This window comes from Haliaeetus leucocephalus, unplaced genomic scaffold (assembly GCF_000737465.1).
Source record: "Haliaeetus leucocephalus isolate CR32 unplaced genomic scaffold, Haliaeetus_leucocephalus-4.0 Scaffold140, whole genome shotgun sequence".
Lineage (NCBI taxonomy): Eukaryota > Metazoa > Chordata > Aves > Accipitriformes > Accipitridae > Haliaeetus > Haliaeetus leucocephalus.
The window spans coordinates 14,859,187-14,881,495 of record NW_010972576.1 but is presented as its reverse complement, the minus strand read 5'-3'; the positions used below and the strand labels follow the sequence as shown (position 1 = coordinate 14,881,495).

Genomic DNA, 22,309 nt, shown 5'->3' with positions numbered 1-22,309 from the left:
AATAACCATCCCACCCCAACTCCCGTTCCGAGAGGGGCGGCGGGCTGAGCCGGGCGGGCTCCGCGCCCCTCCGCGCCGCTCCGCGCCCGGCGATGGGCCGGGGGGGAGGGGGGGCGGCCCCCTCGGCGCTTCGGCCCGGGACGAGAAAGTTCCCGCGAGTCCCCCGACGGTGCGGTGGCATTAGACCTCAAGCGGCCATGAAATTTCCTCGGTAAAATCAGCGGGGTCGGAGCATTAGCCGTAAACTCTTTAAGGGATTTGCATAAAACTGTTTGGAAAGAAATTCCCGACGCTAAAACAACTTCAGGGCGAGTGGGGAACCTGCTTTTTTTTTCTTCCTTTTTTTTCTTTTCTTTCCTTTTTTCTTTTTTTTTTTCCTAAATGTCTGGTAATGAGGGCAACCTCATTATTTTTGGTATCTTGTTAACAAGACTGTTTTGACTGCTGAAACGCCAAATATTTTCCAGAAATAAGCCCCTTTCGTTAAATGTAGGGTGCTTCTGCTAGAAAACCTTTGCAAAGCCCCATAGTTACTCGCGTTGTCATAAAACGATCGTTTACACAAACGTTTCTGGTACAGTTGCCTTCCAAGCGACTTAAGAGGGAAAAGAAAGATGCTTATCTCGTGCCCTAACTTTTTTCTTTCCACAAGAAGCTGTAGCAGCTGTGATCGATAAATGAGCATCCGTACAATGACTTTTTTTCTTTTTCTTCTTTTCTGATGGTGGATTCCCTGCGGTCAGGTTTCCAGGCAGACTCAAGCACAGGATTCCTACCATGATAAAGGCAGAGAGCACCCTGAGGAAGGTGAGAAGCGCACGGTCCTGTCTTGTGATATTGTCCCCCTTAGTCCCCCCATGAGCCTCTGCACGGTCTTCAAACTGGAGCTTGGTTTCTTTTGGGAAACATACATTTAGTACCTTTTGGGGAAGGGGGATGCCGGGGTGCTTTCAAAGCGCATTTAAAGAGATGAACGTGCAGCACGTTTATCTTGAGTGACCAAATGGTATTTCAGTTGTTTAGAAACTGATAAGTAGGCCAAATGGATCTTCGCTGAAGAAATAACTATTTTTAGGGTATCAGCTTAAACACATCTATCTCTTCACTCGTACTGGGCAGCCGAGTGTGTGTTCAGAAACACTGTGCTTTTTTTTTCCCCGTAGCCAAAGCCTGTCGCTTAAATCTCCTCTTCCAAATCGAAGCATGAACAGACCTCTTGCTTTTTTTAATGTACCAGCTGATTAATTTTGATTGAGGAGGACAGAGGAAATAACAGAGCTCGCTGAATATCACTTAGGAAGCTGGACACGCGTACAAAGAATGTGTGCTGTGAAGGATGGGAGATTACGTTTAAAGTGAAATGCTTATCATTACAAACTAAACCAGATCATAAATTCCATATAAAGACAGACACAGTTCAGTCCTGGTGCTTTTCAGGACTCTGTGGCGATCTTTCTCCAAATTGGTCATTAAACAGCCTAAAAGCAATAATGTCCATGCTTGTAGCATTTTGGCAGTGAGGGGGAGGAGGTCAGCTCTATATGGTTTTCTTTTCAGCCTTGCAACCTCTTAAAACCTCACCTTGGAGTAGTATCATTGTCAACGGTCATACAGGGGGGAGATCTGCTCACCCCCCTTTGCAGGGCCTGGACCCAAATCATTTATTTTCCTACAAAATAGCCTCCCTCACTTGGCTTCCCTCTTGACTGTAGTGCCATGTGTGTTCAACAGCCCGCCCCCCCCTGGCCCCCAAATCATTAGGGTCTCCTTCCAAGCCAGCCCCTGCCCTCTAATTGTTCCCGGTGAACATGGCCAGAATGAATTGTTCACTGCACACAGTGGCTCAGTGAGAGAAGGAAATGATTATGTCTAGTTATCACTGCCCTGTTCCTCCCTTTCCCTAACAATGATGCTGGAAACCCATACTGGCGATACTTCTGAATCCACAAATCCTAGAGGGATGTATAAAATGGGGGGAAAACTGCTACTTGAGAAATGTGATGTTTCACCAGATGTGATGTTTCTGCCTTGATTTGAACAGGGACTAGCAAAATAAATTGGTTACTCTGAGGCTATTCCGTATTTTAAGGGTAAACTCCTCACTGAGAGCACTTGCTCCTTTAAGAATTTACTCTTCTTAAAAAAATGTTATTACAAATTGCTATGGACCACTTTCTGTCAGAGGTAATTTCCATGAGCAAGGAAACGTTTGCATGCAGAACATTTTTATGAATGCACAGTACCTGTTTAAGTGCTCTAGCTTACAAGAAATGCGTATGTGGGGAATAATGTAATCATTGTTTCCTCTTCCATAGGAAAGCATCCAGACAGTGGCTTATACAGCAAGGGACCATCATACTCTGGTTATTCTGGGTATATCATGATGCCAAATATGAATAACGACCCGTACATGCCTAATGGATCTCTGTCGCCACCCATCCCCAGAACAGTGAGTTATCTCTTCCAAAGACCGGTTTTGGCGAGCTGGGTTTCCTCCTGTTCGGTCTGCAGTGCGTGTTCACACTGGGGTTTTTTTTTGGGTAGCTTCAGTTACGGTGAAGGTTGTGCTTCTGCTGTTCAGAGCCTCCGTCCAGCGGAGTCTGAGAGCTCTTAGAGGTGTTGGTCGTGATCACAGTGGAAAAGCCGAGATTAACGTCTGCGGTGTCTGACGTCCTTTGAACAGGGCTGGGGGCTTTGGGGGGGGAGCCCTGGTTTACGACTGTAGGATAATGTATGGCGGAATGATGTAAATGCCGTCTTTGTAGTGACTGGGACAGATGTGAATTTTCTGCCTTTAACTCTTCATTTGTTGAGGAAAACCGAGGGCTGGAAGCGGAACTGCTAAAGTTGCTTGTCAGTAAGATGAAAAGATTGGATTCTTTTTTTGCCTTCAGATACAGCATTGCTCTTTGCTGATTGATATTTATTTCTGCCATCAGTTGCTCTGTGTGAAGGCTTTATGTATCTGGCAGTATTGCTTTGAAACATACTCTATATCTTCAGCCACAAATTGTGAAATGGTCATTTAGGAATTAATGTCAACCGTGATGCAGTAGTTACAGCTTTCCTTTACGTTGTGACGGGCACTGATTCTTCCAGGTTGGTCCCTCTGTTTCCATTGGTGTAGATGAACATTTGATGGATTTTAATGTACTTTTAATTTTGGATAGTCAGTTCCCATTTATTTTTGTAAACCTCTTGGTATACGTATAGAGTGATGGGGAGGCAGTGTTAAAAGGAGCTGTGGAAATTATATTAGTAGAGCCGGAGCGAAGCGGGAAATAAATTTGTTTGTAGGCATCCTGCTGAAAAAATGCCACTGCAGTTGTGTGTGCTGTGATACGAGAAGTTGGATGCTGTTATTTCTCTGCGATAAAGCAGTTTTCCGTCTTACTGGCTCTTAGATTTTTACTTGGCGGTCTCTGTCAAACAACTGGCATTATTTTGCTCTCCGAGGTTCTTGATTTTTCTTTAGGGTTGTGGCTTTTACTTCAAAAACAAAAAAGAAGGGGCCTAATCTGTATTGGTAATTTGACAGTAGCAAAGCATGTTAAATTAGTGGATGTTCGGATTTGGAATGACAGGGCGGTTGGGCACTGGGAAACACACAGATCTGCCCTTTTTATGTGTCACCGTTTGCATTTGAAAGATGCAAAAACTTGTGCAATGTATTGCCTTCTATAGCTCAGCAGGTTTTTTGTTTATAAATTACAGTTCAGAGGCCTACAACCTCTGTTGTTGTAAACGCTGCTTTACAGAAAACTTCAGTTCGGATGTATCGTGGGGAAAAGGATGCAGCTTCTTGAGAGGGCACCGAGACGCAAACCTGCCCCTTTGAGGGCCAGGAAACTTCAGACCTTTTCTTACCCCCTCTTTCCTACGTTACCTTCCCGAGAAAGTCCCTAGTGCTGGTGCAAGGCTTTGAACAACAAAATCCAGTTTAATTATTCATTGAGGATTTTCTCTGCGTATGCATGCCGTGGGGCTGCCGCTCTTTACTGATCTGGCACTGATGTCCCCAGAATATTGGGTTCTTGTGGAGGTTGTCTGCCTCCTCAGGTACTTGAGGAACCGTCCTACGTGGGCACGTTGTGGGGGGGGGAATGCATCTGCTTTCTAATTGTAAAGCTGCCTGCAGAACATCTGAGGGGCTAATTTAGTTCGGTGTTGCTCTTGCATGTTAGAGCAGCACCACTATTTCGGTAAAATAGTGCTGTTGCAGGGCTGCAATGTTGACATAAGCCTGGAGTTCTTTCAGTTTAACCACAAGGCTACACGCTTGAGTTATTAAATAATTTTTTTGTTTAATTGAACTATAATCTTTGTTAGTCTCCTAGCTGACAGCTGGGTTTTAATGCGTGCGAAATCAAAACGCTGCATCCAGGAGATGACACGCTCACTCGCTTCACGGCTAACCGCAGCTCCAGCGCTGCGCCGCTGCCGCCAGTTCACCTTTGCGGGGTCCCGACCGCTGCCCCGCAGGTTTACTCTTCGCTCCCCCTTTTCGGGGAGGCGGGGGGGGGAGGACGTGCCGGCGTTGGGGGGCGAGGAGCAGCCGAGATCAGCAAGCTCTGGAAGTGGAGGTCTCCCCTGGGGTGTCAGTCCCCAGCCATTTGTGCGCGGAGCAGCCCTGCGGTGTGTACCTGCGCCCTGTCATTTGCATGACAAAGCCGCTTCTTGTTGATGCATCTGTTGCCTGGAGGTGTTAGGCAGGATTAAAAAGCCGCCCTGGGGCGGCTGAATCTTTTTTCCGCCTTGGAAGGACCCGACTGCCTGCAAACCGCCCAGGGGATGCACCCCCGGGGAAACGGGGCCAGCCCCGGGACAGGGACCGTCTCTGATGGGGGCGGCCTCCGCTCGCTATGCCGGGGCAGAGAGAGGGAGCAAAGCTTTCTTGGAATGGGGAAAAAGTTACTTTCATCAGCATATGCAGGGAAAAAAAAGCCTTTTTTAAAAAAAAAAGGCAAAAGCTTTACATTCTTGCTTTGTAAAATTCAAAATACAAATCTATAGTCAGACACAAGGGTCTAATAAGCCTTAAAAGAAGGAAGCTGAAGTGTAATTTCAGTGCAGCTTTTGGAGGGGAGATGGTGTATAAGGAGGATTTCAAATCTTCCAAAAGCTGCTAGAGCGGTCTCATCTCCCCTGTTCTCTTTTTCTAATTTTTAAAATTTTTTATTTTACTGGCAACTGATTTGCCTTTTACAGGCTGTATTTGTAGGAGCAGGAGAGTGTTAATTGCAAGTTCAGGTACAAGCCTCGTGCCGCACTACGTATTCTTATCAGATAGCCGGGTAAGTGAAAAAGCAAAGCAGTTGGTTTGGGTGACTGCAGGAGAAGTGGCACGTGATGGTACTAAAACCGCAGTAACACCTGGTGAATGTGCATCCTGTATGCTCGAGATATCTTTTGGTGGTTTCTCAGCGTCGTGGGGGTACTGAAGATGGGAGATGGAGACAGCTGTTTGTTTTCTACCATGTGTGGGTTTTTTCTTGCTTTTTCGTTAACAAGACTAGTTTTGGGGTAGCAAACCTTTCTTGTCTGTGTAGTGGGAACGTGGGGACAAAGGAGGTGGCTGAAGAAGAATCATTTCTCTGTGTTTTAAATTCATCCAGAAAATAATTTCCTCTTTGTTCCTCCCTCTTTCCCAATGAATTAAACTTTCTGTGGGAAAGTAGAGGATTTCTGCAACCTCCGTTTTGTCTGTTCTTATCTGTTCTTGGGGTCTGGGTTTATTTTTTTGTGGCTAAACTGTCTCTTTGTAGCAGCTGGAGGTGTTAAATAGGTCGGAGGATACAATCTATAAACACCTTACAGTGACTTGCAAAACACAGCATATCCATTTGAAAATGATGAAGAATTGTGCTGAGAGAGTTTGAATGCAAGGAACAATGTTTATACGCAGGACCCCCCTACCCAGCCCAAGTTTTGGATAGTCCTTGTGTGCTTCTGCGTGGCAAGGGGTATGGAGATAGCTCCTGTCTTGGAAGAGCTAACATCCCAGGAGAAATAGTGCGGATAATATGGACAGGAGGAAGGATGAAGGTAGAAGTAGCAAGAATCTGTGGCTACCGAGCCTCAGTAAGAGGGTTTTGTTGCCCTACCTGCATCTTGCTGTCCCTCTGAAAGCAGGCTGGTTCACTTGCTTGTGGGGAACTTTTTGGGACCCCAAGGGGAATGTATGGGAGCTGCAGAAGGACACGAACCTGATTTTTCATAATATTGTCTTTTCCTGAGAGTTTGATTCTGCTGACTGTGCAGTGGTAGGCACTTGTGGGGAGCCGTGGTCAGCTGAAAGCTCCCTGGCCCAGTATGAAATGGGCTTTGTAGCACAGATGTTGGGGCTCAGCTCCTGCTCCTGTATCGCCTCTCAGAAACCTTTGCACTAATTCCCAAGTTGGCATCGGAGCAGGATGCTCCAAGGGCTGTAGGCAGCTGTGGTCCTGTCGCATGTCTCTTTCTTGCCCCTGCAACCCCAGACCCGTGCCTGGGGAAACGGGTTGCACGGGCAGCTGAGGGGCTCAACAAGCCGGAGCTGCTCACCCAGCAGTGAGGCTCTGCCGCTTCACCCTGTGCGGCACTTGTCTTCTCAATGAAGTCAAATTATGCTAATTAGCTCCTTAAATAACTTCGAAATCAGGTGCAGAGGAGCACAAAGCTTCCCAACTCTGTGGAAGCAGAACTTGCTGGGGTTTATTCGGGTTTGCACAGGGAGGAATTTTAGCACTATTTGCTGAGGGGCTTGGCGAGTCGCGCCAAATGCCAGCACCAGGGGAGAAGAGGAATCTGCTCAGCGCTAATAGAGGGACCTCACTGCTGCAAACGCGTCTGTCAGCTGCTCTGACTCGAGCGTCGCAGCTGATCAGTCGAAGATACGAGCCAGGTCTCTGTGAAACACAGATCCAAGCCGTGAACGGTTGTGGGCCAAGTTTTGGTGGTGCTTTCTTTCCCCCCCTTCGTGAAATGAATTCTCCATTTGGAAAAGGGGGAAGAAGAAGTTACTGCAGTGCCTCTAGGTTGGCCTTTGTCTGAAGCTTGATCTGGATGCTCATGATAAGATGGCACGATTCAGGCAGAGTCTTATGTACATCTGTCCGTCATTAGCATGTGGTCTTTGGGCACACACTGGTGAAGAAAACAGTCCTTCTGCTTTTGCTGCCTTCTCCCTGTCAGGGTGATGCAACTAGCAAATCTGTCTAATTGTGAATGGGCAATGGGGAAAGAAAATGTTCTCCTGACGTCTCAGTCCAGAGGCAGCAATTGCGTGTGTGTGGCTTCAACGGAGGCATAATCAAAACCCCCACCCACTACAAATCATCAAAGTTGGAGCTTTTTTATATCAATATGTGTGTACGCTTATATCCTCAGTCTCCTTTTTTCTATATATCTAGGAGCTAATTCAATATAAACTGTAAACGGTGGAGCTGCTGCTTACATTGTAAGGTGGTTTAAAAGCAAAATGTCATTCCTGTTGTTTTGGTGCTGTGCCACCTCTTCTCCAACTTAATCCCAGCCCAGAAAAAATAATAAGAATAGCTTGTTACGGGCTGCAAATGCCAGGGAGGATATGGCTCAAGAAGAAAGCCTGAAGCTCCACAGGTTCAGGCATCGAAAGAGGAAAAGACTTTTTCCAGGTAGTTGCAGCGCTGCATGGCTGCAGGCATTGAAAAGCCTGGGTACCGCAGGCCTGGCTCCTCCCGAGTACTTAACTTCTGTTTATAGTTAGGGAAAACTCCTCCTGATACGGGAAGGAAATAACCCACACAAAAGCATTTTACTGCTGCTGTAATATTTCTGAAGTCCTATTAGAGGCATGTGCTTTTTTGGCTAGTGGTAAAAACCTGTGTCTCTCAGAAGCAGGCAGACATGCAGGAGTCTGCTTTAGTACAGACGCTGAACATTTTGCAGCCCGAGGTCTGTGCCTCGTGTGGCCCGCTGTGGTCTCCTGCGTTGCTCTCATGCGGATGGACACCCGTCCAGCGTGTGGCTGGTCCGAGGGGAACGCTGCCGCCAGCCGGGCAGCCTGCGGGTCTTCGACCTGGCGGAGGCGGGTTGTCCTCAGCGTGCATCCTCCCCGCTGCTGCAGGGGAGCCACGTGCCGTGGTGCGCCAGTTGTGTGTCAGTGACTCCCGTTTACACCAAACTGCCCCCGTCCTGGCAAGCGGGCATTTATGTCTAAGCTGGTTTTGGCCGTAAGGCGTGTTTGGCGTGAAAAGCGTTCTCATCTGGCCGTCGGGTTTGGTCCCTTCTTGCAGGACGCTGGAGGGAAGGCGGCGCAGCTGCTTGGCGTGCTGCTCCTGCCCAGGCAGTTGGGGATTAGCGTCTCTGTCACTCCGGCCCTTCGTAAGCATTAGATTCACTTAAGAAAATTGCATTCAGAATAACTTAATCTAGCAACCCAATGGCTTCTATTTTGAGACTTGGATCTTGTGGATATGTTTATTTAGTTTGGGTTTCCCACTTCAAAGGAATCTGTCCTCTCAGCAAGAAAGTGATTGAGCACTTAAATAAAAATGTATTCATTGAATCTTTGGGATTGAGCTAAAAGTGCAGTCGGGAGTTAACGTGTGCGCCAACTGTGCTAATCAGCCAGGGATTGCCTGTTCTCCTAAAGGGGAAGAAAAGTGGTCCAAAGTGCCTGAGGAGAAGTGGCATGCCTTCCCCTGGCTTCTGGCAGTGGTGTTGCTCGCTGATGCTTCAGGTTGAGATAAAGGACCTAGAATATCTTCGCCTGTGATCTTCAAAGATACTAAATCCCTCGTGTAGAAGAGCATTTTCATGGAGCCGAAAGGTCGACTCGACATTTGTTTATTTTCTTTAAGTGGCTGTGGGTATAGGTGAAGTTGAGGCATAAAATCAATAGGATGAGCTTAGTCAGCAAAAATTACAAGTGTAAAGTTACAAGGCTTTGACTGAATATTTATTAAATGGGCAGCTTAACTTAAAAGTAAGCATACTGTTGTCACCAGCTGTAACACGTAAGCCAGAGAATCACTTTGGTTAGGAGTTATTAGCCAAGCCAGAGAGCAGTTAATTCCCAAAGGTGTCTGTCTACCCAAGCACTTTCAGTACTCCAGCCCTGTACTTCAGACAGCGCTGCGCAAGTCAGTGGGCAGGTCCGCTTCACCCAGGCCAGTGCATGGGGGAGAAGTCCTTTGGGAGCCTGTGACTTCATGCACGCGTTTGCCACGAAGTACCTTCTGAAAATGCTGGTGCTTCGAACAAAGCTGATGGCAGCCCAGCTCCCTCCTTGGCTGACTTGAACGGAGCTCCGGATGGGGATGCAGGGGTTATCCAAAGAAAATCAGTCTGGAAATGGTCTGATTCATCATGTACATCCAGAAAAATAGGGAAAGGGAACATGGGGCTTTTGTTGGGCAGTTCTGTTGGCTCAGAGGTGGAGAGTGGTGAGCTCTGAAAAGCTGTCCCTATAGGACCTGTATTTCTGGGTTGGGGTCCTAGTGACACTGGCTGCTCAGAGCCAATGCTTTGTCTCAGTAACTGGTCACTTAGCTATGCCGTAAGGCTCTATTTCCTCAATTTTCTGCCTCTCTGTATTTCAGAACTGCTTCAGAGATTTATCTTTGTGACCGTCTGTTGTCTCTCCACAGTTCTGGCATATTTTCTTGCCTTGATCTTTCTTCATTCTCCCCAAATCTTGCATTGGCAAGCTTTGTCTAGTGTAAAAAAAGTACAATACGGAGGTGACGATTAAAGGTGTCAACGCTTGTCAAATGCAGACTGTGCTTGGGGAGAAGGCCTTTTCCCTGGCTATGTGCTAAAATGCAGATAAACTGTGTCCAGCCGTGCAAATGTGTTTACTTTGTTAAAATGCCACAATCCAGCGATTTGTTTAGGGCCTGTAGTTTCTAAAGTTTGACTGCTGCTGTATCAGATTTAGGAAGCTGCAGTTACAAGTGGTAATTGTGGGTTTGGTTGCACTGTATCCCTCCCACCCCCAGTCCTGTACTGCTTTCACTGCAGTTTTGTATAACTCCCGTGTACCCCCACCGTGAGCAAGGTTCCCGCCACCGACCCGCGTTACATCTCACGCAGCCACGCCGCAAAACAGTGCCGCAGCGCATCTTTCCACTGCATGGCTTTCCAAATTCAGTTTTACAAAGTGGCTTCCTTCTCACATCTGTGCCCTCTCCTCAATTTAGGGTTTGTGGCAGCTTGTTTCATCGTGTGGCTCTCTGTGCAGCCTGGTTGGCAGCTTTTCTGTTTCTTAAACTCAAGAAACGCTTGTTAGAGAAAAGTTGAGGTGAAGCAGGAGAATAGCCGGGCTTGACACCATGCAGGGACCCCTCTGAATTGGGGGAGACTCTGATTTCTCCCCCTCAACATCTGCATATGAATTAGCCCCTGTGAAAAGTAAAAATAGCCCCTAGGTTCACGTACAGGTCCTCTTCTCTCAAATAAAAACGCAGGCGCAGGTTCAGCCTCTTGAGGAGCTTTTGGGAGCAGGGCGGGAGCGAGCAGGTGGGTGATGGTCAGGTGTAGGAGCCCGGGGCGGTGGGACAGGCTGCAGCGTGCCCGCGTCCCCTCCAGGCTGCTGGGGATGGAGACGGAACAGAAAAGTGAGCTCACCGAGCTGGCGCTGGGAGAGCTTTTGAGGATATTGAGGAAACAAGCCATACATCGAACATACGAAAATACATTTTGAAAAACGTAAGCAATTAAAATAATTTACCCGGGAGAATGCCCCTAAAGCTTTTTGTTTCCGACACTAGTATGCTGGGTTGTATTTGTGTCTGTTCTTTACTGCCCGATTTCCTCCTGCACACAACTGAAGTTTGGCTTAAAAAATAAGTTTGAACTAGCATGTTGGATTTGGAAAATTTGTTACGCAAAACGTTCTCTCTCGCACATTATTTCATGTCTTAAATACTCCCGGTATAGGGAGAAAAGGAAGCTGTGCTGGATTTAAAGGAAAAAAGAAATAAAACTTTAAAAAGCTTAGCTCTTAAGCGTGTGGATTCTTCTGGTTTTGTTGAGACTTTTTTTTCCTCTCTCAGTTATTTTGAGGTTATTTTTAAGATAATAGTGCAGAGATCCTGTTTTAGATGTAAATCTTCAGAAGGAAAACTTGGAATAGGAGAACCGCCAAAAAATACTAATTTATTAGGCAACTCCCCAGACAGTTGGAGAGCACTATTGCAAACACTTTTTTAAACTGGCAACTACTAAGCTTCTTATTGGAGTGACCTGTAAAAGATTACTTCATACTTTGTAGTAAGGAAATACTAAGAGACTCTAGGAGAGCTGGTCAAAATGCTGTTTTGCTTGAAACTTTTTTAATTCAAGGGCCCTCCCAAAACAACTTGTGTAGAAAGCTTTCCCTGTTTCTTTGAAACTTTAAATCCTTCCTTTTCTTTCTTTTTCTTTCCAGGGATATGCCTGTAAATGAGAATATTACAGGCTAATGGGGCAGAACAATAAATATTCAGTGGGGAAATGTGTTTTAATCAAAGGCTGTTCAGAAACCCCTGTGTTTGGGGCACAGGCAGACTTTTTAGGAGAAGTAGATTTCAGAGGGGGGTTTGTGGAGCTTGTCTTCCAGCTCTGGCTCCAGGACTGCAAGTAAATACATTCAGTTAGTTAAACAGTTGTGCTCACCGCGCAAAAAATGCCCTCCTCCATTAAATGAATCTCTCTGGCCAACATCTAGTGGACAAAGCATTTTTTTAGGTTCAGTCAGCAGAAGAGCCTGCGGGTGGGTCTTGCATTTCGCAGCATTTCGCAGCCTGGGAGCCCGTAGCTCACAAGTCGGCCGTGGGCTGACGTTGGACTTTCATGTGTTACCTGCAACCCCTCTCCACTGCTGGGCTCAATGGGTTCTCCCAGGAGGGGACGGCTGGTTAAGGCGGTGGCTGAGATTTCAGCCTGGACGGTTAAGCCAGGACTGGGAGAGCTGCTTGTAGTAATGCAAGTGCCGCTGGTAGGTTTTAGCTGGTTTGGGGGGTGGAGCAAAAGTTTGTGCCTGTGCAATTAAGCATGAAATAGGTAAATTCTGTGTATAATTACCCAAGGTAGAGGCTAGCATGAGGACGTGACCCGTGGAAATCGCAGCGCGTCAGCGGCTGCCGGCAGATTCCCGGGAGGTATCCCTGGCACCCACGCTGGCATGGGCAGGGGGGGTCATGTCCTCTGCCTCCCCCCACCCTGCTCCCAAAAGCAGAGGCACAGTCTGGGAGGAGGCTCCTGCAAATGAGGAACTGAAAAAAGCAACATTTGTTCAGAGATTTAGAGGAAGGTGACGGCAGAGGTGGGAACAAAATCCACGTTTCCTGAGTTTGCTTCAGGAGCCCACCTGAAAGACAGCTCGCTTGTAAAGATATGTTTCTTGGGCTGGTGGTTTGGGGTTTTTTTCATGAAAACAAACAGAAAATCTGAGAAAGTAAAAAAAAAATCTGAGGGAGGGAATAAGAGAATTAAAAGCAATGCAGATAAAAAGAAAGTTGGCGTCAGTGCAGGCTGTGGCTGTGTTTCATACCCAGCCATTCAGTTAAGGACCAAACAATCCTACTGACATTTCTAAGTAAAAGCAAGGAGGGTCTTAAGAAAATTAGCTTAAAAACTTTCTCTCAAAAAGCAGACTTTGTTTTTTCTCATTTCCCTCCCTGCCATCGCAGCAGCACCCGCATCTTCCCACTGTGGTTTCTGTTTGCTCTCCTTCCGCAGGGGGAGCAGGCTGCTTGCCCTCAGCATCATTATTTGCAACCCCCACTTTTGTCTCCGTCCCTGTCTCAGAAATTCAGTGCAAACGCAGTTAGATAACCAGCACGGTGCCCTCCCTCTCCCAGGTGCTGCCATTGAGTCGTGGCTCTGGCACACGATGCTCTGGGGATGGCCGACCAGGGCTTCTCAGCCAGCTCCCCTGGGCACCAGCATGGTGGGGCTTTCGTCTTTCACCGTGGAGCTGGGACGCCCTTACTCAGCTGCTTCTCAAAGCAGCTCTTTTTGGGACAGCGTCTTGGCAGCAATGGCATCTGTCTTTCTCTTCCAGTGGTGCTGGGCACCTGCCGTGGCCTCAGCAGTGTCCATGCTCTGCACCTCAGCAGCCTCTGGTAGGAAGAGTGCTTTCCAAGGAGGTGCCGGCTGGTTTGAAGCTGGAGGCTTTAAACTTCTCCCTGGGCATCCTGAAATACCTGCTGCTTTAATGTGCACCAAGGCTGTGCTCGCTGGAGGACAGCTCTCAGCGTCCTATCTGTGTCCCTTGAGCGGTGGCATCACCTCCCTGGGGTTACCCAGGTCATCGGCGTTGTCTTCTTTTTTCTTCGCAGCTCTGTAGCCTATACATGGTGGCTACAGCACATCCCCCAGCACGCACCGCAGCCAAACCTAAAACTCAAGTTTGTTGCAGTCATGCAGGTCACCACTTTGTGGGGATCAGGATTTAAGGAACTGGTGAGGTGTGTTGTCAGGTCCCCTGCCTCTCCCTAAAGTGGTCACCAAAAAGTCCTGCGTGAGGAGAAGTTGTGACTCTGCTTGGGCATAGAGAGCTACCTGTGCAGGTTATGTGGTGGGCTGCGCAGGATGAAAAACTGGCTGACAGCCTTTGTGTGCCTCTTTTGGGCTAAATGGTGTCTCTTATATTTCAGCGAATAGCTGCAAAAAAGTAGCAAGCTTTCAAGCGAAAGTGTCAAGTAGCAAGTGAATCCTCTGCAAATGAACACAAAAGTCCCTGGAAGGGAAAATAAGCAGTAATTACAGTAAACCATACTTTTTCATCACAGTAATGGTTTGACGCTGAAAGGCAGGGTTGCAGTATTATATAAAAGTGATTTCTCTGCTGCTGTTTCTTCATAGTGTCGAGTGTTTTGGAGACCTTTGCAATGCTACGCGTGTTGCTTGCTCAGTTTCTGGAGGCTGGCATTCATTTCCAGATACCTGAGACTCCTTGTGGGATAGGCAGAAGTTGAATTAGCTGCCCTGCCAACATGGCAGCAGATACCTCTATTTACAGTGGCTGCTCCAGCTCTCTGTATCTTGATGCTCTTTCCTCAGTGTTGCTTTATGAGCATCCCTCTGGTTATCAGAGTGAACACCAAAGCCACGAAGAATTAGTCCTGATTTAAGAAAGCAGGCCAAGCAGAGGAAGCAGTAAATTTTCTGGGGATGGCAGGAGAATAGCAGAGGGGAAAAAACCCCAAGCCCTTAGATTAACACAGAAAAGACTTCTGTCTTAATACTGCTAAAAAACTATAAGCTTTTACGTCTTGGTAAAGAGCTTGCTATGTTTGGCTCTGGTTTCAGCCTCAGTATGGTTAGTGTGTGTTAAGGAACAGTCAAAGTAAAAATGAGACAGTTTCCCAGCCTTGAAATGACAGGGACATAAGCTCTGTGTCCACAGGGAGGGAGGGCAGATCCCTTTGCTGTTGTCTTTGAGTCGGGGTTTTAATGACTACAGGGAAAAAAGGAGTGTTAGAACAGCAGAAGAAAAACGATACAGCTAAGAGGAAATTATTTTTATTGCTAATACATGGGTGCTCATAGTGTTTAATTCTTTACAGCTTATAATGTTTAATTCTTTACAGCTTATGCTTTATTTGCACATTCTTCCTTCCTCACCACTCTGCACACTGTAGTGGCAGCTACCATATTTCAAAACTACTGCTCTTAAAAGCTCCTATTCAGTGGTTTTAGCATGAATAAAAATATTTGTTGAAGTAGCAGTAGTGCTCAGACTGGTCAGCGTATGGACACAGAGCGGTTCAGCTGCTGTGCCCTCCCAGGCTCTCGCTTTATACATCCTCCTTATCCCCCCTCCTCTCCACTGATAAGTTTTTAAAGTTCCCTGGAAATATTTTTTCAGGGCAGTGTAGACATACGTTTAATCAAAGTTCAGGACAGTCTTTCTCTGTAGAGATTTACTGTTGTTTTCACTAGCAAAGCCAGATGAGGAGAGAGGAGGAGCGTGGGAGCATTTGGTGCCCCTGGAAACAATATTGTGGCAAGAGTAGTTTTAAGGCGGCCTAAGAGTTGTCTGTACGACTAGAGGAGAGGGAGTCTTAGAGGAAGCTTTGCGGCATTTTGCACTTTTAGATCATTATTTATCTTTTTAGATAACTAATGGGGATTTAGTGTTCGTTTGCCATGCACCGTGTGTCTGGTTTAGGGTAAGTAAGTGAACCGCTGTCAGTTTGCTACAAGGAGCTGCAGAGGTGAGGCGACAGCCTGGGCATCTGCATTATTTTGCCTTGCATCAGGTGCTAAAAGTCACTAAACGTACCATGAGTCACAATATTTTTTCCCAATTTGACTTGCTTGCCCAATCGTATTTTTACTTCAGCCTTTAGGCTTGAAAAAGCATGTGCATAATCAGTTCATTTTGTGTGGTCTAGGCTATAAAAATGCCCCCTCTGTTCTTTCCATATGAAAAACATGTTTTTAATTTTGGGGAACTTATATAATTTTCTGTGCTTTCTTTTGTATCTGAGATTAAAAACAAATGCTCCCTTCCCCTAACTTTGCATGTTCCAATTACGGAGTTGTGAAAATAAGTCATCCTTCAGCTTTTGTTACTTTAAAACAGCTATCGGTGATGTCAGAGTCAATACTAAAAGCATTAAGAATGCTGGCAGAATGTAATGCAGCTGCAATCCAACATGATGTTGGAAATGGGGTTGAGAGCATAAAGGCTTTCCATATTCCCAGGGCGCACAACTGCTCGCGGCCTTGGCTTTGATCTCTTCAAAGGCTGCTGCCTCCTCCTAGATGGAGAGACTTGGCTGCCACTCGCTCGCATTGAAAAAAGGCAGAGGTCTCTATTCAGGCAGAAATCAATCACTGTGCAGAAACAATTATGTGTAATTCAACCATCATGAAAACAGGGCGAGATTATGGGTTTGTTACCTGAGTGACTGCGTGGAGATGGGGAGCAGCGGACGCGGGAGTCCTGCTGACATGCCACATCTTGATGACAATTATAGACACATGAATGATGTGGCGGGCGGGGGCGGCGAGATGACAAATGCTGGTCACGCTGTCCAGCAGAGCAGAAAATGAGGTTACAATTGGGAGATAATGTTTGCATATGTAACCATATTTCAGCAAGCTGGGCAACTTCAGGGAATAGCGGAGACGGGCGATCGTAAACAAAGTCAGTGTGTGCCATGGCTATCAGCTTTCTACAATACAGAAATGTGTAAGTGCAGTGAGAAACCTGGGTGCCGCGTCCCGAAGAGCTGCTTGTTTAAAACAGCCTAGCAGCATTTTTGGGGAGGGGATGGGAGGGAAGAATTGCCTGGGAAAAGGAGAAGTCTCCCAAGTTTGGTGCTCAGAAGGCAGAGGGAGCAAACGAAAATCCTTCTCCATCTCTCCATGTCTCCGGACAGGGTGATGTTAACACGGCAAGGAGAGATTGCTGTTTACGAACGGCATTGACGAGCACGTCTCGCATCTCCTGCCTTCCCCTCCCAGCAGGGATTTAGGCTAGTCTCGTGGTGGCGCATCTCTGAGCGAGAGCGTTTTTAGATTTGCATGGTAACATTTTGGCTGGAAGTAGGCTGTTGGTAGTGTGACGTGATGCTCAAAATATCTTCTGATGTATAATGGCCTCCTTTAATTAGGAACCTTTTTTTCTTCCCCTGAGTGGTGAGCAATAGCTGACTGTCTTTAAAAAGAGAACTGGCATGTGTAGTATCTGCCATAAGAATATTTATTTAAAGTATTATTGCCTATAAAGTCTTAAAATAGTTTTCCTCCCAAAAAGGCAAAATAAAACACAGATGACTGATTATAAAATGGTATCCTTGCTCAGTTTGGTACACAGGATGAGCTTTACCTTTTATACTTCTCAGGCTTAGACATCAGAGGCGCAAGAAGCTGCTTTGAGTTACAGATCTTCAAACAATAAGTCAAAACAAAAAATCAATCCCTCCAGTCCCTGGGTGCAGTTAGCTAAAGATAAAAGAGAAAAATAAAGTTATGCTAAAGCAGATAGAGGAAAGGAACAGATATGCCAAGGAAACACAGAGGACAAGTGCAGAGTTGAAGTGGGCCTAGTATGAGCCAACATCAATGAATTTTTATCTTATCAAAAAGTTTTAGGGTTGCCAATTCTTTTCAAACTGGATCCACTCTGCTCCAGGGCTGCCTGAAGCGTTGTCTTCAATGAAAGTTGCTTCTCCCCACCCTCCGCATACCTCCCTCTCACTCCTAAATGTAATCATAGACAGGGATTAGGCTGTACCTCACTCAAGGTACGAAACTTCTCTGAAGACTTCAACAGTAAATTAAGGACTCTGATAATCCCTTGTTATTACAAATATGAACTGAGATTTCTTTCTAAGTATTTGGTGAAAGATGCATAATCTCAAAAAAAGTAAAACCATTTCCTTCTGGGGATATTTCCCCCCCTCCCTCTGCCTCCCAATAAATTTAAATTGCAAAGGAATTTTAAAAATAGATTTAAAAAAAAAATTAACAGAATTTTTTTAACCCTTTCTGATAGCCGATTCTTGAAATTTTTAATGCCAGTTAACTGTCTTGATTGAATCAAGTATGTGGCTTAAGCCTTAACCCATAAAGAAGAGAGCATCACGCTCCAAAGTTGCAATACACAAGCTAAATCCCTTTGTGTGCCTCTTCAGGATTGCCATCTCGGGATGTAGTCAAAGCAGAAAAGCCTTCTTTGGGAAGAGGTCTGTTGGCTGGGAGTTTCTTCTGTTTCTGTTGCATCTTTAAAGGTGTTTATAATAGGGGCCAGCACGCATGTTCAAGTCCCGTCAGGAGGAGCTCAAGGCGTCTGTCGGCATCCCTAGCTCAGGATGGCTGGTGCTTGTACCTGCCCACAGGCACGAGAGGCAGATAGGAGTGGGTAATACTTCAGGTAATAGCTACTCCAACAGCATCAAACACATTTATCCAACCAAAAGCGATTAATAGACATGGATCATGTCTGGATACGCACTAGATATGCACTAATATTCAAAGGTTTTGGGAAAGTCTAGTTGATGCACAGCTTCAGCCCGGTAGCTGATGTTTTAAGGCCCTGTTTCCCATCTGCAGTGCGGCGTAATATCCATCTTATAGATGGGATAACAGAGCAGAAGAGGAAGAATAAAGAATTGAGGATATGCAGATGCAAGTAAGCTGAGGCAAGAGTATTGATGTTAGTTCTTGGTCTTCATTGAGAATTTGAGGACACATTTTCAGACAGCTGCCTGGTAACCTGGGGCTGGCTCTTCTCACTTCAGGCTGCTGAACTGCTGCCTTTGATGCTTTGAGAAAAACATAAATCATGCTTTTCTATGTAAACAATTGGATGAGCTGCTACAGAGGCGTTTATGGGACTACGAACTGAACGGGAAAAGGGTTAGTGAGTATAGATGTTACTGCGAGATAAGGTATGGAAGATGTGGCCCACAATGTGAAAAAATGATATCTGCCGTTTTGATAAGGTAGAAGTTACTGTAGGTAACTCTACTCAGAAGAAACATTCAGCCAGTTATTGCCTTAAAAAAAACATTCAAATCTGCAGCTTGGTAATTATTCCCATTCATTTCTGGGTAGATTGCATCTTAAAGATAATATTTTTTTAATTGCTTTAATAGTTCTCCTTAGGGTTGTCTTCTTTGAAGTGAAGAGCAACATGGCATGATACCTCTCATCGGGAGCTGCTGCACAAGGGGCTGAGCTGAAGCTGGAGGCTGCCTAGCTGCAGCTGCGTGTTGCAGAGCTGCTTTCGTCCTGTACCAGTTGTAGTGTCCTCCAGTCCCAGCTGTAGGTGAAGTCTTGTCAGCAGCAATTGTCAGTCTCTCAGAAGAAACATCCTATGTTTTGCAGAGGAAAAAAGGGGTCCGGGGCTTGGTACTCAAAATGCTGGGTATGGGACATGCTACTTACTGACGGGTGTGGTCTTGCAAAAGTCAGTGGGAAGAAGACCAGTAGTCCTTGGGACGGCTGATGCAGAGCAAAGATTACTGCAAAATGATAAATCCTGCCCAGAGAAGGGGGGCACGCGGGGCGCGTAGTTTTCTGTGTCCTTCCTGAAGGCTGCTAAGCACAAGCTTCAAAATGTGTTGGTTTGGATCAGGATGAACAAGGAGACTTACTGGGCTTAAACCACCCAATCTGAAATGGAAAGTGCCTCAGCTGAACTTAGAGAGTATTTTGCTTTTTTTGTGTTTGTTTGAAGTGTGTGTCGAATGGAAACAAAGGACGGAGCAGAGGTGAATGGGAGCTGCAGCGCTCTGCCTGGCCTCTCTGCCCCTCCCGCCCTAGGAAAGCAAGCCCGCACCTAGTCGCTTTGGGGAGCGCCAGCCATCTCCCTTTCCCATTTCAAATACGTTGATTAAAGTACTGGAGATAAATGTGTTGACTGGGCCTGTTTCCTCTCAGCGTGGGACTTTTCTTTCTTTGTCTTTTTTTGATCTGGCCTAGCTGAGCATCCCAGCAATAGCAGCTAATTGATTTAGCCTGTGTCAACTCACCGCAGTACAGACACTCGGTTATTTCAGCTCTCCCAGTACAGCGTGCAGGGCATAAAACCAGTAGCCAAATGCTGCGTCAGGCTGGGACGGAGCAGGGGCTAAACGCAGAGCAAGGCCGAGCCATGGAGGTGTGCGGTGAGGAGCCGGTGCACCCGTCCCGCGGCCTCCGGGGAGCCCCCCGGGAAGCCGGAGCTTGCGGGACGGCGGGGCGGGCGCGATTTCTCAAAGCTGGCCTACTTAGCCTCTAAAGTAAACGCCAATTTGCGGTCTCTTAGTAAGGGAGGGAGCAGTCCAATAACGCCGGGGTACCTTTCTTGCCAGCAACGCTCCTCGTTCAGGGCAGCATTTAACTTTGTCTAATTGGGACGCTGGGGTTTCAACAGTCGGCTTGCAAAAACGGCAGACAACCTGAAGGTGCCAAATGATCTGTTAGACGCCGGTGATACATAGCCCGTGTCCCTCTGGGAGGGATGCCCCGGCTGGGTCCTCCGGCGGGTGGCACAGGCTCTGGGGGCTGCTCGTCGGCGTGAGCAGGTACTTCTGGGGGCGGGGAGCAGAGCCCTCCCGTGTTGGGAGCGGGAGCACTGGTGGCCCGCGAGGAAAGGCTCCGAAATGAGGAGTCAGTTGCGGTGGCAGGAGCAAGGGGTGACCGCCCTGACCTCCCAGCGGGCACGTTGCTGCCCTGAGGTGGCTCCGGCAGCAAGGAGCCCTCTGTGGGCACGCTGGCTCAAAGGTCTGCCCTGTTCAACTTCTGTCCCGCTGGAGCCGAGCCTTAAATAACAGGCAGATGTTTGCAGAGCGTGTATTATGGAAATCAGACCAGTCATAACTTGACTGCTCTAAAATAATGCGCGTCTCTTCAGAAGAGTGGCGGCTTAGTTTTTTTTGGCTGGAGGCAGAGACAAATTTGTGTGCGCAAGGCAGTGGCCTGTGTGGGGCGGCCGGGGGCCAAGCCGTGCCATTCCCATCCCTCGGGGCACTCGGGCCATCCCGGGGCAGCACCGGCCCCGACGGCGGGAGGATTTCGCTCCTTCCCGCTTCTCCTGGCTCCCCTCCTCCTCGGCCCCTGCCCATAGAGAGAGGGGCGGGCGTCGTGGCAATTAGGAGGTTGCCGTCGCGGCAATTAGGAGGTTGCTGGTGCGGCCGGTCGTGCAGCTGCTGATTTGCATGTCTGCCTACGTCGGGCAACTTTCACATCTCTCCACTCTCCTCCCCGGGGCTGCCAGCGCATGGCTGTGTCCCACGAGCTCCTTCCCACGACTCCGATGCCCCGAATCGGTGGGTCTGGCTCGGCGGGGCGGCTCAGCAGCACACAGAGGGTTGGAAACCTGCGGCTGCCTTGCAGGTTTTTGTTTTTCCTCATCTTGCCAGGTTATTGTGGGGAGCGCCGCTTCATCGTCAGTGCTTGCACAGGGGTGCCCGTGAGAGTAATTCAATGTTAAAAGTAAGCTTTAGTCTCGTTGTTGGAAACTTAGTTTATTTTTTTACATTTCCTGCCTTTCTAACCAACCTGACCCCCCGGCCATTTGCATTGCCCTCTCTTCCAGAGGAGGTGCCGGTGTGGCAGGAGGAAGGCTGTCTCCTGCTCTCCCATGGCAGCCTCATCAGCTGGACCTGGAGAAGTATTGAATTAGCTTTATTATGTCGCTGATTTGAAGTCATTACTGGTGTAAGCCGATGCAGTTCCATTATTGTTGATGGGATTGGGGCTCTTCATGTCACAGGTGAATTGGACTCAATTAACCGAAGCCATGGTCTTAATTAGAAGCTCGGCTTTCAGTGGCTCCTCCTGGGTGTCGGAGGTGGGCCCCCCCCCCGCCTCGCCTCGCCTCGCCACCCCACGGGGCTCTGCAAGTCAACGGGGGAAGGTGCCACTTCGTCCCGTGCAGCATCCGCAGGGACCGCGTGGCACCCTCTCCTCGTGCTGCGCATCCCCTTTGCTTTGCTCTAGGGGTGAGGAAACCCAGCACGAAATGTGGAAAGTGCAAACCTGCCCCTTTGCGCTTGCTGGTGCAGAGCCCCGCGCCTGTGTCACGTTGGCTCCAGATCTGCCTCCATAGCCTAAGCGATCCAGCCAGTGGATGGGTGTTTCGCTCTTTGCTTGGGAGAGAGTCAAGGGTTTTGGCTTGACAAACTAAGCGGGAGATTTCGTGTTTTCACTAGCTGACAAATTTTTCGTGGCCTTTACTAAATACTACTTCCTACAGCCATGCCTGGCTCTCCTGAGCACCTGGATGAAGCCACATGTCCATAAGTGCTTTATGAAGAACGCGATGCTCATTGTCACACTTACACAGGTAGAAAAACCCGCGCACAGAGAAGGAAGCATCCACTCGTGAGACAGGCCAGCAGCACAGGTCCCAGGGAGAGCCAGGCTCCTGCCTCCCGCTTGGCTGCTCTGGAGCAGGGACCGTTACCCAGGGGGCTTGCAAATGGACTCCTGCAGCTTGCCTTCCCCTTTCCATAAGAAAATGCGGGTCTCCCAAGGCATGCTCATGCTGGGTGCAGGCACGTGCCGCTGCAGCACGGCTGGCATGTGGGACTGTCCCGAGGGCATGCCCGGCTGCCTTGCCCCTGCTGCTGGAGGGGACGACAGCCCTTCCGAAAGCGTGCACCCTCCCGCTAAATATAGCATCATTGCGGGGTCTATTTTTAGTCTGCATTTTAAGTGCGCTTTTCAGCAGGAGCCCTGCAGGATTTCGGCAGCAGACCCCGCAGCTGGGTTTCCCGGGGGTTTGTGTCCTTTCTCGGTGAGGAAGGATGTGCCGGGGATGGAGAGCTCACGTGGCGCTCGCTGGTGGCCCCATGCGCCACGCGCTCGCCCAGCCGGCTGCTGCAAAACAGGCGGCGTAGCAGCTGATTGCTGCCTT

The 22,309-nt window shown here is 47.9% G+C and overlaps 1 protein-coding gene across 3 annotated transcripts in view; it reads left to right on the top strand.

The window, feature by feature from the left end:
• The window catches only part of LEF1 (lymphoid enhancer-binding factor 1), a 70,307-nt gene that overhangs the window by 232 nt on the left and 47,766 nt on the right, over nt 1–22,309 (top strand). For all 3 annotated transcript variants that reach the window (XM_010586236.1, XM_010586238.1, XM_010586237.1), the window contains exons 2-3: nt 744–807; nt 2,316–2,449. In XM_010586236.1, coding sequence (XP_010584538.1) covers nt 744–807; nt 2,316–2,449 — 198 coding nt within the window. The remainder of the gene's footprint in view (nt 1–743; nt 808–2,315; nt 2,450–22,309) is intronic.